The sequence below is a fragment of the Takifugu rubripes genome, chromosome 19 (genome assembly GCF_901000725.2).
Source record: "Takifugu rubripes chromosome 19, fTakRub1.2, whole genome shotgun sequence".
Classification (NCBI taxonomy): Eukaryota; Metazoa; Chordata; class Actinopteri; order Tetraodontiformes; family Tetraodontidae; genus Takifugu; species Takifugu rubripes.
Genome location: NC_042303.1, coordinates 1,519,121 through 1,536,353, shown reverse-complemented (window position 1 = coordinate 1,536,353; position 17,233 = coordinate 1,519,121). Strand labels below are relative to the sequence as shown.

At 46.8% G+C, this 17,233-nt stretch overlaps 2 protein-coding genes and 3 non-coding genes across 21 annotated transcripts in view; 1 reads left to right on the top strand and 4 right to left on the bottom strand.

Moving 5' to 3' along the window:
* The window catches only part of LOC105418562 (WW domain-binding protein 11-like), a 1,118,483-nt gene that overhangs the window by 177,903 nt on the left and 923,347 nt on the right, over window positions 1–17,233 (bottom strand). The window lies entirely within an intron of this gene.
* On the top strand, window positions 745–8,208 carry LOC105419558 (RIPOR family member 3-like). 10 transcript variants are annotated; one of them, XM_029826789.1, is made up of 19 exons: window positions 745–897; window positions 2,056–2,154; window positions 2,452–2,607; window positions 2,694–2,772; window positions 2,862–2,885; window positions 2,965–3,018; window positions 3,198–3,347; window positions 3,437–3,500; window positions 3,651–3,694; window positions 3,762–3,887; window positions 4,032–4,177; window positions 4,305–4,431; window positions 6,246–6,400; window positions 6,607–6,697; window positions 6,972–7,247; window positions 7,316–7,455; window positions 7,538–7,637; window positions 7,894–7,988; window positions 8,064–8,208. In XM_029826789.1, exons 2-18 carry the CDS (start codon window positions 2,057–2,059, stop codon window positions 7,984–7,986), a joined length of 1,923 nt encoding a protein of 640 aa, XP_029682649.1. In that variant the 5' UTR covers window positions 745–897; window position 2,056; the 3' UTR covers window positions 7,987–7,988; window positions 8,064–8,208. The 10 variants fall into 10 exon arrangements, with proteins under 10 accessions (XP_029682649.1, XP_029682644.1, XP_029682646.1 ...); XM_029826784.1 differs by having other exon boundaries at window positions 7,783–7,988; XM_029826786.1 differs by having other exon boundaries at window positions 3,231–3,347; window positions 7,783–7,988; window positions 8,053–8,197.
* LOC115247056 (5S ribosomal RNA) lies at window positions 10,696–10,814 on the bottom strand. The gene has a single exon (XR_003886151.1). It is a non-coding gene; the product is annotated as a 5S ribosomal RNA (ribosomal RNA).
* LOC115247068 (5S ribosomal RNA) lies at window positions 11,895–12,013 on the bottom strand. The gene has a single exon (XR_003886162.1). It is a non-coding gene; the product is annotated as a 5S ribosomal RNA (ribosomal RNA).
* LOC115247055 (5S ribosomal RNA) lies at window positions 13,106–13,224 on the bottom strand. The gene has a single exon (XR_003886150.1). It is a non-coding gene; the product is annotated as a 5S ribosomal RNA (ribosomal RNA).

The following is a 17,233-nucleotide window of genomic DNA, read 5'->3' as shown; positions in this document are numbered from 1 at the left end:
TTCTTTTGAACATTTCCTGTTCCACTTTTCTGTGGACTGTTTTAAGGTAGTTAAGAGTTAGGAAAGAGGAATAAAGAAGTATAGACAGCCAAGATAGTTTCGTACTGTAACAGTGGGGCTGTGGGACACTGTGGGATTTTGGCTCATTCCAGATGTAAAAGATGACCATTGTGGGAGATTCATGGTGATACCTTTGGTACTGTCTTCTGACGTGGTGTGCCACTGGTTTTAGGACGGCTGTTGTCGCAGTCTTGCGACCAAAGATTTTCTAACAATGTCAGAAATTTAGTGTGACCATCTCATAGTGTGACAGCTGCCATGACCTTCAACGCATCAGCAGGTAGCATGAGCGTTAAATGCTAAAGGCTAGCTGAACAAATAAGGACCTCCAACGCCCTTGAGAAAATCCCGAGTTGGCCCCGTCTGAGACTGTATTCTCCTTCTCTTCTTCTTCAGACTTTTCTGAGCACAGAAGGCCAGAAAATAGGGACGTGCGTCTGTGTGGGATGTGTCAAAGAAAAGAAGAGAAAGAGATGTATAAAAGCAGAGAGAACAATATTGGACAGGGGTCGGGGGTCACGCAGAAGACCTGATATCTAGCATGAATGGATCTCCCTCACAATCAGACGGCGAGACGTCAGACGGAAGGAAGATGTTCTGGTGTTCCACACTGTGTAGAAACCCTCTCAAGCTGCAGCTGCAGGACGGTAATGTTATCAGCTGCTCGGCACGAAATGCTATCAGGACGGAGCAGACAGCTGACAAACGCACCCACCCACACACACACACACACACACACACGCACACACACGCACGCACGCACCAGAAGTACAGCTTTTGATATGACACTCAGGATCCTTCCATCGGGCAGAATAAATGCTTCTTCTCCCACTCAGGGTAAGTTAAAAACTCTCCTAACAGCTGATTGTTTTGAGGTTCTGCTGAATGTTCGGGTTTGGGTTTTGTTCGGACTCAAACGTGAACATTGAATGTTGTCTAAAAGATGAAGCAACTTTGCTGTTGTTCTGAGCCAGTTCGATGTAGGTACAGTTTAGACAGGAGGATTGATATGGACATTTATTTCCCACCATACAAGCAGGGAACCCATTTATTGATCCGAGGATGTCGGGGAACTAGTTTGCTGTTGCACAGAATTAACACTTTCCACCTGTTTTACTCCTCACCTCAAAACAATTGCAGTCCAAGCACATCCTAACATCTAACATCTAACTCCTCTCACAGAAAAACTCAAGCTCAAAGCAAAACAAATCTAGAAGCAAAGTTGTTGGTTTGATTCCAGAGGTTGTTTGCCCCTGCCAGGCGCAGGGCCGGACCTCTGGGAACTGAACCGGAACCACTTCTATTTGAATTTGTATCCCTAAGAAAAAAAGAAACTAACTGGACGGGACTGGAATGGTTTCATTTGAACCACCAAACTGACGCTGAGCAGTTGCTTTTGAATTTGAAAATTATTCGTTTGGAAGTTCGACAGCTTTTTAAGATTCAGTTCTCAAAACTCTATTTCAGTTTACTTTAACAGACATCTGGGGGACTCCAGGTTCACAGCTCCAATATGTCGTTTTTCAGCTTTAAAATAACGATTCTAAACTCAATGAAGTGGAAGCAAAAGGTTAAAAGGCTGAGCGGTGCTGCAGCCGGAGCGGGGCCGCGTGTGGGCGAGGATAAACCCGCCGTCCGTGGAGAGCTGGAAGAGCTGGACGAGTGTCGGGTTCTCCTGACTCCGCTCAGCCCGAGTTCTCGAAACAGTGGAGCTGCCAAAGAAAAGAGCAATGCCTGATAAGCTGGGGCGGAATCTGCTTATTCACCCCGCAATCTCTTCCCCTCGCATCTTCGTTTGTTTTCTTCTTGGTTCCAAAAGCTTCAAATCCAAATGTGCTGCGTTTTAAAGACGAGGATTGATCCAGGCCCTGTTTTCCAGGTTTTCAAGTTCATTGAAGTCAATCACCGTAATCAATATAAGCCCAAAACGCTGGTGTGGTGAGAAGAATCGGGAGGTGGTGTCAGTCTTGATTCAGATGAGTTTCTGTTTTCCAGGATGTCTTTAAAGCTGCAGTTTGACTCTGCCGCTGATGGACGTCCGGCCAATGGGAGCCTCTCCTTCACAGCTTTTAGCTCTCCAACTGGGCGGCAATGGTGAGACACGTTAACAACAATTAACAAAACCATTTCAAACCCAGTGGTGCTAAAAGCTCCTTGAGGGGTCTATTTGAAGGTTTTTCCACTGCTCCGGTACGGAAAAACCAATGGGATTCTACTCTGATTGTCTGTTTCCCATAATGCAACTGCTCCAACGAAGGGGGGGGGGGGGATCCTGCAACCAGCAGGATTTACTCTGGGTTCAAATGACTGGAATCTGTGAAGGATCCCTCCCTGATGGAGGGAAGAAGCCTCCAGAGACGAAGGGTTTCACTCGAGTGCGTCTGCTTTCAGGCCGGCGTCTGTTCAGAGCTCTTTTCGCTCCAAAACCAGGACGGGACACAGATCTGCCAGGATGCACCCGTGGTCCAGCAGGGAGGACCGAGCCGTCTGGCCTCTGCAGCTCCATGACGTTGACGCGGTTTTCCAGGTGCTGCTCAGAGGTCTGAGGTAATCCTGGGCTTCTCCCACAACAGAATCTGGCTCCTTTGTCTTCACCCAATAACCCCAATAATACCGGCCATGGCCGCCTGCAGGGAGATCCTGGAGAGTCAGCAGGGAGAGATGGACTTCTTAGTGTCACAGCAGAGGGACACCAAGCGGGACTCCAGGCTGGTGAGTGGGGGGGGGGGGGGGGGGGTGGCGGCGAGGCTGGTCTAACCCTCTTTATGATGGACTCCTGTTCCTTTTCTGCCCGTCTCAAGGCCTTCATTTATGATCTGGAAAAGGTAATTCTTCACCGCTCATCGGTCATGTAGCGTCTTAAATTGCTCAGTCAACAAAGCCGTGGTGCCTTTGCTGTCCCAGGAGATACGAGCGCTGGAACGAGCCATTCGAAGAGTGGAATTTCAGCTCAGTAAGGTAGCTCTTTATTTACCCTTTCCTGCCCTTCTTTGGAGACATTTTCATCTTAACAGTGTGGAAAAGAGCAGCTTCCTCAAGTCTGGCCTTGACCCGTGAACAAGAGTCTGGGTCATAATGCCCCCCCCTGGATTATGAGGCGAGGCAGAGGTGACCACCGTCCTCTCTGGGCTCCGCAGGTGGAAGAGCTTTACGAGCTGTATTGTCTTCAGTGGCGGCTGTGCCAGGGGGTGGTCAACATGAAGAAGGCCTTCGCCAGGTCTCCGCCCACCAGAGCCTGCAGAGAAAGCTTGCTGGAGCTGAACCGCAGCCACAGACACAGCCTCCAGGTGTGGACTCACACTTTGGTGAAATGTTGCCAGTCTCACGTGGTGGGAGTCATCAAACACCAACCTGAGACCTTTTCCATGCGTTGCAGGACATATCAGAAATGGAAAGAGAGTTGGAGATCCTGCTTGGAGAGCTCCATATCAAAATGAAAGGTTGATGTCACCCTTTAGGATGCTAATTCATCCAAAAGTCCTCCTGTTCTAATCCCAAGATGAACCCAATTTCAGTCTAATGAACAATGTGTTGACATAGAGCCTTTAAGATGTGCGACCTCATTGTTATAACACTGTTATTACGCGCAGGCCTGATCGGTTTTGCACGTCTTTGTCCCGGAGACCAATATGAGGTGAGATGTTCGAGCCCGGATTCCCCGTTGATGGTTCTGTAACTGACTGGCATGCGCGGTCTCGCAGGTGACCGTGCAGCTGGGACGCCAGCGATGGAGGATCAGAGGAAGGATCAAGTCAGACGACACCCAGTCCTGGGAGGAAGAACACATGGTTTTCCTTCCCCATATCCACCGCAACTTTGAGATCAAGGTTGGAATTTGTTTGATTGATGGGAATATGGGTGGTGCCGACACCTGGAGTGCCGGAGCTGGCCTCTGAGGATCAGCAGCCCCTCTATGAGGCCTGCACCCTGTCTCCAGTGCACCCTTTAGTTGCTGTTTGTTTCTCTCTCAGGTGATGGAATTGAAGGGTCTGAGCTGGCTTCTGGTTGGCATGGTGACGTGCGCCAGTGCAGACTTCTTTGTGTCAAAGCCGCAGCTGATGTTGGTGGACATCACAGAGCTGGGAACCATCAAACTACAGCTGGAAATCGCTTGGAAGTACGGATACACACATGCACAGAATCCCAGTTTTCTGCTTCCCAGAAAGAACAAACCTTTTTGTTTTCTTAGGTTTCAAACCTGCCTTCCATGTTTGCTTATCAGTGTTTGTGTTTACACCCCCAAGTCCCTTTGACAGCGGCGAAAAGATGAAGCGGCTGTCGCTCAGTCGGCTCTCGGTGTCCGCCAGAAGGAATCCGCTTCACGGCCGGACAGCAGGACACAGCCCCTCTTTCACTGAAAAGTACTTTCTGGTGAGCTCTGAAACACGGTGACAGAAATCTCCTAACCAAGCAATAAAATGGTCGTGTCCTCCACCACGAGCGGCTGAAGGGGTGACATTTTTGTGGAAAATAGATGTATTTAGTCCTCAGTGGTGTGATTCTTTTTACCGTATTTTCACGACCATAAGGCGCACTGTATTAAAAGGCGCAGTCTCAGTTATGGGTGCTATTTCTGTATTTATAACATATATAAGGCGCACCGTATTATTAGGCGCATGCTGAAACATACAGTAAAAAATGACAACGGAAGTAAAACAGTGAGTTTCGACACATTTATTGAACAAAATATTCATTCTTCCGCCACAAAACTATCAAAATTTTCATCTTCTTTATCTGAATTAAACAGCTGCACTATTTCAATGTCCAACATCCCGAATTCCTCTTCTTAATCATCTGAACCGGACTCACCGACCGGTTCCGGTTCAGCATTTTGTGAAAGCTCTTCCAATACATGAAGACGGTATCATAGCCCATGCGTCTACAATCCACCCGCATATGGTGGCATAACCTGCCCGCCGCTGCCTCATAGTCTTTGTGAAGGAGTGTTCGCCTTCCGTCACCCAGCGCTCTGTCCGTTTCCGTGGCAGCCAAGAACCAAGTTGAACGACGACTTCTCATGCCCCGTTGTGCGTATCGCCACCGTGCTGGTCCCTTTTTCTCCACGTTGGGGGTTGGGATGCCAAAAGTCAGAGGGATCTCATCCATGTTGGTGATGTGGCTGGGCGCGGTTATCTTGTCGCGGCAGTAGGTGCGGAAAATGGCCGCCCTCTCCTGGTTAGGGTTAGGGTTAGAGAAGATGGCCACCCTCTCCTGGTTAGGGTTAGGGTTAGGGAAGATGGCCGCCCTCTCCTGGTTAGGGTTAGGGTTAGGGAAGATGGCCACCCTCTCCTGGTTAGGGTTAGGGTTAGGGAAGATGGCCGCCCTCTCCTGGTTAGGGTTAGGGAAGATGGGTTAGGGTTAGGGTTAGGGAAGATGGCCGCCCTCTCCTGGTTAGGGTTAGGGTTAGGGAAGATGGCCGCCCTCTCCTGGTTAGGGTTAGGGTTAGGGAAGATGGCCACCCTCTCCTGATTAGGGTTAGGGTTAGGGAAGATGGCCGCCCTCTCCTGGTTAGGGTTAGGGTTAGGGAAGTAGCCGCCCTCTCCTGGTTAGGGTTAGGGTTAGGGAAGATGGCCACCCTCTCCTGGTTAGGGTTAGGGTTAGGGAAGATGGCCGCCCTCTCCTGGTTAGGGTTAGGGAAGATGGGTTAGGGTTAGGGTTAGGGAAGATGGCCGCCCTCTCCTGGTTAGGGTTAGGGTTAGGGAAGATGGCCGCCCTCTCCTGGTTAGGGTTAGGGTTAGGGTGCGCAACAGTTGTCCTTGCGCGTATGGAGAGATGCCGCCTCCTCATAAAGTGAAAACACTAAGTTTGCTCGATTGCCATTTTCAGCCGCATATTCGATGTCCTGCAGTTTAAAGTAAGCCTCATTCATACGCGTCTCGCTTGACCGGCGCCATTTTAGGGGATCCTTACGCGTAGGTGTGCCGCTAATCGATTGGTGGAGCGTTTACCGTAGTGCACCCACCAAAGGCGCACAGCAGATTTTGGAACTCAGTACACACACAAGGCGCTCCATATTATAAGGCGCACCGTCGATTTTTGAGAAAATCTCAGTGTTTCAGGTGCGCCTTATAGTCGTGAAAATACGGTATATACGCCAAAATGATGCTGTATCTTTGCCCCGACGCTCTCTGGTGGATTGAAGGTCTGCGGGACATAAACACGTGCGCCTCTCGCCCTTTTCTCAGTCAATGGCACGTCGGCTGCAGGAGGTCGAAGGTATCTCAGCAGCTGTGGAGTCTGCGAGCCGTCACGATACCGGAGGTGTGTCTCCGCTCAGCTACCCCTTCAACATCCCAGACGCCACCTTTCTGTCCAGCAACAACCCTCAGAACGCCACCAGGTTTTGCAAGTTTTCTTTGCACCTTCATTCAGTGCTCTGTACATGTAGGATGAGTTTAATATCGCCCGTGTGCACCATTAAGCTGAGGTTTTGTCATTAAGTTTACTGAATCTGTTCTCTGAGATGATCGGTGCATGTTACTGTTGATTAGAACAAACTCATATATGTTATTAATGCCACTGTTTTCCATTATGTTGGTGATGCAGGTCCAGCACACCTGATGTTCTCAGAAAGAACCAGGCAGGAGAACCGGGACCCGGGACACATAATACAGATCAAGATGCGGATGTTACACGGGTCAGAAATCGATATAAATTAAAAGTGAAAATGTGCATTTTAACAACTTCCCAGGAGGGGGCAGTAAAACGGTGTTTTTCTGCCACTAATATACAGATTCTTTATTCTAGTCACCAGATCACATTATAAATATTACACAGAGATTTTAGCACCCAGAATCAGAATGTAAAACTTTACTAAACCAGTGTGGAATCTTTACTTTTCTGCATGACATAAATACATACACCATACATTTAGATTAGCGTGGCTACACATTCTCATACCTCCCCGTTAGCTTGTGAGACCCTTCCCTTCGTTGGTCCAGGACTCCTCAGAATTTGAGCCACATTCCTTCCCTGCCTTGCCCACTGTGACTATTCAGCCTGCTGCAGCCTCGCCCTCGCCTCCTGCTGCCCCTCCGGAGACCAGCGTTGGCCAGCACAGGGCCCGGGCCCTCAGGATCGGGGCCCAGATATCAGAGCTCAGTAACCTGCTTCCCAGCCAGCACTGCTCCGAGCAGGAGCTCCGAGCTCTGCGGCACAACCTTTTGCACCTGGCGACTATTCTGAAGGTACCCCGAGTGGATCTCCGGGTGTTTCTGACCACCACATGTGCCCTGACACTTGCGCTCTCCCCCAGAACGACCTTTCTCTGTTGAGACCCTCCTCGCCACAGGAGACTCTGGGTTTAGAAGAAGTCCTGGGAAGCTTTGACTTCCTGTCACATGACATCAACGCAGACGAAGACGCTTCCTGTTTGGGTACCCTCAGAAAACCCGGGTGAGTTTGAGGCACCCGAACAACAAACGGACAATAAAACCACGGGGTAACCGCCTCTTTTTCTTTGGTGAAACGACGTCAGGTCTTTCCTGGAGCTGGACGGCGCATGGCTGACGTCTGGGAACGATGGTCTGGACCAGGCTCTTGAAATTCACCTGGACATTTGCTGCATCCTACTACAGGTACAGCAAGCTCAGTCCTCACCGCTCTGAAAGGTCCTCGCACACATGTATTGGTGTCTATTTAGCCTTTGCAACCTTTTTGCTGTCATTTTAACGCTGCTATGAACACGGAGAGGGACGGGGCAACACCTCCGCCCAATCACAGAGCTGCACCCTGTTGCTTGTCTTCAGTGTTGAGTTCAGTAGTGCTGACAAGGGGAGCGAGGAGCTCGGGCCTGGACGCCATGCTAACTGCTGCACCGTGATCTTTCCCCAGAGGATGAGGGCGACCCGCTTCAGCCCCAGCAGACAGGAGCTACTGCAGGAACTCTCTTCTCCTGCTGGAGAAGAACAAGATCTCTTCCACTGACAGTTCGTACAAGTCGTTTTGATCCGCACGTTTACACGGAATGGTTTTGAATGTGATCTTCCTCAGTCCTGCCGCAGGTCCAGAGAACCAGGGAGGTCCTGCTGTTCTGGGAGGCCTGTGTGAGCGGCAGCAGCAGCTCCCCCTTCCTCTGTGACACTGACAGCTTCTGCGCTACGCTGAGGAAATGTTTCACGCACAAGGTGGAGGCCAAGCAGCCGGGCCAGGCGGAAAAAGGTGCTCTGCGCACGTGGGAACGCCGCCGGTAAAGCTGCTGCTGCTTTAACTGATGTGGAACGTCGTGTCCATTGTGCCGCAGTGTTCTCCCGGCTGCTGGGGCAGCTCCAGGCGCCGTGTCGCACGGTGCCGGACCTCCGGCCCGTCTGCTGCCCCGACAGGGTCACGCTCTTCCAGCTGTCGGCGTACCTGAGGCGCTGGGGCGTCCAGGACCTGGGCGCACACATCACACGCCTCTCCAAAGAAGGTCGTCTAACATTTCGGACGTCTCGACCGGGCGGTGCGGGTCTTTACTAATGGTAGTCCCGGGCAACAGAAGGCGCTGACCCAATGTGTGCGTGTGTTTCAGAGCGCATCCTCTCAGCTCTGAGGAGCCCCAAAAGGAGGCGGACCCTGAACAAGCTTAGGGGCCAGCTGGTGGCAGAACTCCTGCCCCTGGGGTGCACGCTGCAGACCCTCGCCGCCCTGCAGGTGGACGCCAACCACAAAGTCAGTAGAGCTGCCTGCAAGTGTCTCTGCAGAGCCGCCGGCGTCCAAACCTTCAGGAACAAGGTGTTTATTGAGGTCCAGTCCTGTTGAATCCTTTTAGCCGGCAGCATTGTCAGAGAAAAGGGCGTTACACACGGTATTTAACCGAGTCTACCTCCGTGCTTCCCTCTCAGGCTGTTATTTATTACACTGAGAGTTTGAAAAGTGATGATATTCAAACCCAACAAGGCTCCTGTTTGGCTCTAAAGTGTCTCAAGGTAGTGAAAACGCTCAGAAATGTACGTTCAACACCAACTGCTGAACAGGTCTCTCAGGTGTGTGTGTGTGTGTGTGTGTGTGTGTGTGTGTGTGTGTGTGTGTGTTCCAGGCGACGGAGAGCGTGGACCACATCACAGAGATGTGCAGGGCGACAGATGGAGCTCTCCGCAGCGCTGCTCGAGAGACCGTCCTCTCCTTTGGTACAAACATGAGCAATTTCTCATTTAATTTGCACTTAAACACACTAAACCTTCTTTGACGTCCTGTAGGTAAAAGGGGGTTTCAGGCCTTCCAAAGGATGGAACAGCTCCACATTGCTGTGGAGGAGGCTGTCTACATAAACCAGGAGACGGAGATCACCGTTCTATAGGGGATCTCTGCGGCTCGTACGAATTCACTCGTCATAATGACGATTGCTTTTTAAAACTCGCCCTAACCCCGAGGATCCTTCTGCCCTTTTCCTGCAGCTACAGCAAATGTAAAGCTTCATTCGTGTTGTTGTGACCGCCATTCAGACTGATGATAAACGTACTACCTGTACTACTGAGAGGTTCTTCTTCTTTCTCTGCTCCTGCGGCATTACAGGCAGCTGTCGCCCTCTAGCGGCTGCACGGTGAAAGTGCTCGCCAGGAGTCGCTGAACAGGCTGTGTGTGCGTGTGTGTGCGCGTTTGATTGTTCAAGAATGTGTTATATAGTGTTTAAATCGATATAAACAGCCGAGCAGAACATAGAGAGGACCTGTTTTTTGTTCCAATAACCCCAGGTAAACAATCTAGTGGTTTAAAACAGCCCCCTGAATAGCAGAATAGTATTATTATTAAATAATTATGGTTATAATTATGATTATAATCACGGATCAAACTTCAGAGGATTCACCTCGTGTCCTGCTGAGATCTGCTCACACCACGGTGAAACACGCTGAGAAGAAAACCTTTATTTAAATTAAAACCAAAACTATAGTGTAGATTTGAGCAAAAATAACAGCAGGTAGAAGCCCATGAACATGGAGTGGTTGAACCACAGCGCCGGGTTGAGCGGCTTGGGGATGAGCAGCACAGGAAGTAGCCACTGTAGACAATACATGGTTGAGCCGCACTCTCTGGGATGCTGACCGAAGTGAGGCGTCTCACAAAGATTCCACTTGCAATGGGGGGGGGGAGTCTATCCAACAGCACTGGGATGATGGAGGAACAGTTCACAGAATCCAGACGTCAGCGTGCTCGGGTCGTACCTGGGAACAGCACAGGGAAAGGTCTGAGGACCACAAAACCTCTCAATCGTGGGAAATATGGAACCCTAATAAGGTTCTTGCTCCACAGCCATTGTACCGCAGAATTATGAAAAGTGCTCATTTTAATTTGAAATATCCCTTTAAATGCTGCCGAGAACTGAAGAGAAAGTGAACCCACCAGGAAGCGTGACAAAATGCTCATTTTATGAGCAACAATCTGAGACGCTTTGACCGCGTAGCCAAAGGTTTCGTGTGGATTAATTCCACATTAAGTGTCCCATCTACATCCCTCAATTATTTCTCCAAAAATAATCGCCGTGCTAGCGATGTTAGCATTAGCACACACACACACTCATAAAATATTAAATCTCAAACGATGTACAATAGTGCAACATTAAATCTCAATGTTAGAAGTACTTAAGAAGTGAATTACATCTGGCTGGATAATTATCAGGAACACTGGCGGCCTCTGCTGACCCAGTGGAAGAGTGCAAAAAGCTTACAGCACCTGGTATTCCCAGGCGGTCTCCCATCCAAGTACTAACCAGGCCCGACCCTGCTTAGCTTCCGAGATCGGACGAGATCGGGCGTTCTCAGGGTGGTATGGCCGTAAGCGAGAGCAGGTGCAAGAAAATGGCCTTTTGAAGTTAATACTCTCAAACTCATTTTCTTGAAACACTTATTCAGGTGGAGGTTGTCCATTTTGCTTTGTCACAGTCCAAACCTCAATGTTGGAGCAGCCTCCAATCCATTCCCCCCAAAAAGAAAAGGCTATATAGCCTATGAGCGTCATATCATCAAATCTGCCTACAACGGCTCTTGGATGAGAGGTGAAACGCCTTCAAAAAAATCAAACAAGATTCAACTCCGATAAATGAAATCAACTTAAAAGCAATGTGCCATGGCCGGGAATCGGTGCCATGGCCGGGAATCGATCCCAGGCCGGTGCGGGCCAGTTGACAATTGCTGTAACAGACAACCTGATTGAAACCTCCTGAAGACCCCAGAGGGAGAGTTCGAATCCAGCTTTGGGCATTATCAAAGAGAAGATGTTTGATTGAAAAATTCACGATCATAAAAATATTTAAAGAGCATAGCAGTGTCTGTGAGGTTTATGAGCCTCTTTTTAGGAGCACAGCCATCTATTAAACTGTAGTTTGTGTCATAGCATAGTTTTATTGACAAATTCTAAATTGCAAGTAGCAGATATGAACAGGGAAATGCTACGTTATCTGCTTATTCTGTTACAAATAATCTGATGAGATAGGTGTGGAGTTAATTCAGTTGGGGATAGACAGATGGAATATTAGTGTTGTTAGTATGATACTTGAGTTCTTTAGATATTGTTTTCAATTCAGGAATCTGCCGCCTTGAGTTGGCTTTTTTTTGAAGACAGAAATGCTGACAATAGTGTGGACCAAAGTGGGAAATTCAATTTTATTTAAACACAAACACACACACACGCACGCACGGACGCACGCACGCACACACACACAGAGACACACACACACACACACACACACACACACACACACACACACACACACACACTCATAAAATCTTAAATCTCAAACGATGTACAATAGTGCAACATTAAATCTCAATGTTAGAAGTACTTAAGAAGTGAATTACATCTGGCTGGATAATTATCAGGAACACTGGCGGCCTCTGCTGACCCAGTGGAAGAGTGCAAAACGCTTACAGCACCTGGTATTCCCAGGCGGTCTCCCATCCAAGTACTAACCAGGCCCGACCCTGCTTAGCTTCCGAGATCGGACGAGATCGGGCGTTCTCAGGGTGGTATGGCCGTAAGCGAGAGTAAGGGCAAGAAAATGGCCTTTTGAAGTTAAACCACTCAAACTTATTTTCTTGAAACATTTATTCTGGTGGAGGTTGTCCATTTTGCTTTGTCACCGTCCAAACCTCAATGTTGGAGCAGCCTCCAATCCATTCCCCCCAAAAAGAAAAGGCTATATAGCCTATGAGCGCCATATCATCAAATCTGCGTAGATCGGCTCTTGGATGAGAGGTGAAACGCCTTCAAAAAAATCAAACAAGATTCAACTCCGATAAATGAAATCAACTTAAAAGCAATGTGCCATGGCCGGGAATCGGTGCCATGGCCGGGAATCGATCCCGGGCCGGTGCGGGCCAGTTGACAAATGCTGTAACAGACAACCTGATTGAAACCTCCTGAAGACCCCAGAGGGAGAGTTCGAATCCAGCTTTGGGCATTATCAAAGAGAAGATATTTGTTTGAAAAATTCACGATCATAAAAATGTTTAAAGTGCATAGCAGTGTCTGTGAGATTTATGAGCCACAAATGCTGCTCTTTTTAGGAGCACAGCCATCTATTAAACTGTAGTTTGTGTCATAGCATAGTTTTATTGACAAATTCTAAATTGCAAGTCGCAGATATGAACAGGGAAATGCTACGTTATCTGCTTATTCTGTTACAAATAATCTGATGAGATAGGTGTGGAGTTAATTCAGTTGGGGATAGACAGATGGAATATTAGTGTTGTTAGTATGATACTTGAGTTCTTTAGATATTGTTTTCAATTCAGGAATCTGCCGCCTTGAGTTGGCTTTTGTTGAAGACAGAAATGTTGACAATAGGGTGGACCAAAGTGGGAAATTCAATTTTATTTAAACACAAACACACACGCACGCACGCACACACACACACACACACACACACACACACACACACACACACACACACACACACACACACACACACACACACACACACACACACTCATAAAATATTAAATCTCAAACGATGTACAATAGTGCAACATTAAATCTCAATGTTAGAAGTACTTAAGAAGTGAATTACATCTGGCTGGATAATTATCAGGAACACTGGCGGCCTCTGCTGACCCAGTGGAAGAGTGCAAAAAGCTTACAGCACCTGGTATTCCCAGGCGGTCTCCCATCCAAGTACTAACCAGGCCCGACCCTGCTTAGCTTCCGAGATCGGACGAGATCGGGCGTTCTCAGGGTGGTATGGCCGTAAGCGAGAGCAGGTGCAAGAAAATGGCCTTTTGAAGTTAATACACTCAAACTTATTTTCTTGAAACACTTATTCTGGTGGAGGTTGTCCATTTTGCTTTGTCACAGTCCAAACCTCAATGTTGGAGCAGCCTCCAATCCATTTCCCCAAAAAAGAAAAGACTATATAGCCTTTAACTGCCATAAATATAATTTATGTTGTCATTTTATGTCTGTAGAATATTTTATTTAACATTGTTTATTTTTATGAATATTTAATTCCTTTATTTAACACATCATACAGGCGGAAGTGGTTTCTGTTCTTTGTTTAGTGACGGACCTTTAATGTGGTACTCCACTTCACGAACTTTTATTTGAGGTAATACTGCAAGAAGAGGAAGTTGCAGAAGACATTCTTTTTAAGACGTTTTTCTTTGCTCATGGTGGACTCATTCCCTCAGGGGTGCAGCCAGCGAGGTCATCTGTTTTTCTTATGTTGCGTCTGTACGTGTTGTATATGTGAAACCTGTTTAATTGTGTGTTGTACTAAACAGTTCGACGGTGGTGATGTCGTGCCAATAAATCATCTGTATCAAAAGAACTGTGGTCGTGCTTCTCTGACGGGAGTGATAGTCGAACTCGAGTCTGCTTCGAGGGACCTGCTCGGGCCCAGCAAGGAGGCGCAGACGGCTCGTCAAGAAGGAAAAGCAGATAAGCCGATGTTTAACAAGAAGACACATGTTCAACGGTTTTCCATGAATGTCCACAAGTCAGACACACAAGTTAAAATGCTCTGAAAAGGGACACAAGTCTGGAAAACCACAAGGGACTGTGAAGTTTAGTGACAGTGGTCATAAGTTTAATGAGCAATTAATGTCGTTTACGTTTGATGTCTTATTTGAGCACCTCATTCGTTAAAGGGGTAATCTGTACATTTTGAAAGGTTTGAAATAATTCATGAGCATTTAAGTTTAGTCCTTTAATGCTTGCTTTAAGGGTTAATTAGAAGCAAAATTATCTTTAAGTTTATTGACCTGAGTGCCTCAAGAACATGTTTAGGGCTAAACTGCTTATGTCAGACAAGCTAATGACATATAGTTAATTTCTAAGTAATTCATTTGTCAAAAGTAAAAACTGTCACTCTGAAGTAGCTTTCAAATGGCAGAACCAGAGCAGATAGATGAGCCTGATGATGCACAAGTAGTCCAGTTTGAAGAGCCTCGTAGAAGTGAAAGACCGCACATTAACAGAAAAAGGAAAAGAATTTCACAAGGAAAAGACTAAAGGGCTACTTCTACGCTTTGACAGCATTTATGAGCGCTGGAAAGCTCTCAGCAAGGTTGCTAAAAGGTCTGTAATAAAAGAGGACCCTAGCAACATTCTAGAAGAACATATCAGCACTGTTCAAAGGGAGTTGTCAGAGCTGAATATTGTTTATGATGAATATCGGAGGTTTGACAGCCCAGAACATGAAATGCGCCGCAAGATGGATAAGTGTGTATCTGTCACAGGGATTGTGGTTCAGAATGCCCAATTTCAAATGCAAGGAACAGCAGAGAAGATTGTTTGGCCTGATGCTGGTTCTGTATTTGCGTCGTCTGTATCAAGCGGCTCACATTCAGCCTCTAAGTATTCTAAAGCTAATTCTGTTGTCTCTAATGTATCCTCAGCCAAAAGACAAGAAGCTGCAGCAGAATATGCAGCCACACAAGCTGTACTGAAGATTATGGCTGAACAAGAGGGTCACCAAGAGAAACTGCAAAGACTTGAGGTCGAGGACAAGCTGATAGCTGCAGACCAAGAAGCAGCTGCAGTATCTCGCCGTCTACAAGCAGAAAAGGAAGAAACTGAACGCAAAATAGAAAGAGAGAGAAAAGAAGCTGCACTTTTAAAGCAACAAGAAGAAGAAAGTGCAGCAAGAAAAAGGTCAGTCAAAGACTTAAAAAGAGAACTTGAGCGTTTGGAGGAGCTGAAAAGACTGAACTCAGCCAGAGCAAAGCTTCAAGTTTATGAAGGTGAGATGCTACACAACACAGAACTATCTACAGATATGCAAGCAACCAATCAGATGAATCCTGTGTATCAACACACACAAAGTGATTCAGCTCCAAGACATGTTCAAGATAATTCAGGAGAGCTTGTCAAAGTTTTGGCTGAGGCCATATCAGCAAATAGGCTACCTGTCCCAGAGCCTATCATCTTTAGCGGTGATCCACTCAAGTTTAACCACTGGAAGTCATCCTTCCATACACTGATTGAGAGGAAAAATATTCCCGCAGCAGAAAAAATCTTCTTCCTTCAGAAATATGTAGGAGGAGCTGCTAAAGAGGCTTTAGAAGGATATTTTTTGACTGATTCAGAAGACTCGTATCACGCAGCATGGGACTTGCTTAATGAACGATATGGTGAGCCCTTTGTAATTGCTAAAGCCCTCCGAGACAAACTACATGCTTGGTCAAAAATAGGCCCAAAGGAGAGTGCTGAACTGAGAAAGTTTGTGGATTTTTTACGTAGCTGTAAATCTGCCATGACCCATAATGAGAGTTTAAATGTTCTTAATGATGGAATTGAGAATCAGAAACTTACTGCCAAGCTACCTGACTGGCTAAGTACCAGATGGAATCGGAAAGCGACTCAGTATCAGCTGGAACACAGAAGGTTCCCAAGCTTTGATTATTTTGTGACTTTCCTAAGCATGGAAGCTAGCATCGCATGTAACCCTATAACCTCTTACCATGCTTTACAGCAGAGTGAATCTGAGAGACTAAAAGTTAAGAACCAAACCACAGTTGTTTTCAAGAATAGAACTGTTGGTGCAAAGATCCTCACAACTAACACTAGTGAGAAGAGCATAGTCACATGTGTGTTTTGTCAGAAAACAAGACACAGCTTATATAAGTGCAGAAGATTCATTGAAAGGCCTGTTGCTGACAGAGTAAAGTTTATTCAAGTCGAGAAATTGTGTTTTGAATGCTAAAGTCATGGCCATCAATCCAAGAGCTGCAGTAAGCGAATGGTGTGTGACATCTGCTCAAAACGTCACCCTACATGTCTTCATGAAGATCACTTAAAACAAGAATCAAAGAAAGAAAATTCTGAAGCACAAAGTGTAACCAAAGAAATCACATCTAACAGAGTTGTACAAGACAGTAATAATACTCAGACTTCAACAATTATTCCTGTTTATGTATCAACCTCAAGTGATTCAAGCAAGGAAGTTCTCGTCTATGCACTGCTTGATTCACAAAGTGACTCGTCATTCATTCTTGAGGATGTGGCAGTTGTTCTAGATGTGAATTCAGAGCAAGTTAAACTGAAACTCTCTACTATGACATCAAAGAAAACAGTAGTCACCTGTAAAAGACTGAAAGACCTACAAATAAGAGGGCTATTCTCCTCTAAGAAAATCACAGTGCCAACAACTTACACTCGTGAATTCATTCCTGCTAATCGCTCACACATTCCAACACCAGAGACTGCCAAGGCATGGCCTCACCTGATGCATCTTGCAGAGCACATTGCTCCACTGATGGAATGCGAGATTTGCGAAAGCCGGCAAGTTGTAACTGGGGAAGAGAACCAACCATTTGCTCAGAGAACTGATTTAGGTTGGAGCATAGTGAGTTATGGTGAACAAAAAGAAAATGAGATTGATGCAATTGGTGTAAGTCACCGCATCATTGTAAGGCAGGTAATACCAGAACACAAACCAACAGTCAAGCTCAAGAGTGAAGTTCACTATGTTTGTAACACTCGCATCAAAGAAGTGGTTACTCCAGATGATGTAATCAAAGTGCTGGAATCAGACTTCAGTGAGCGAGTGGGAGAAGAAGCAGTCTTCTCTCAGGAAGATCTCCAGTTCTTGAACAAGCTGAAAGATGGAATCAAACATAAACCGGATGGTCATTATGAAATGCCCTTACCCTTTAAACAAGACAAGCCAGACTTACCCAATAACATGCCATGTGCTGTTCATCGTTTGAAGTGTCTAGAACGAAAGCTCAAGAGAGACAAATAATACTGCATGGATTACATT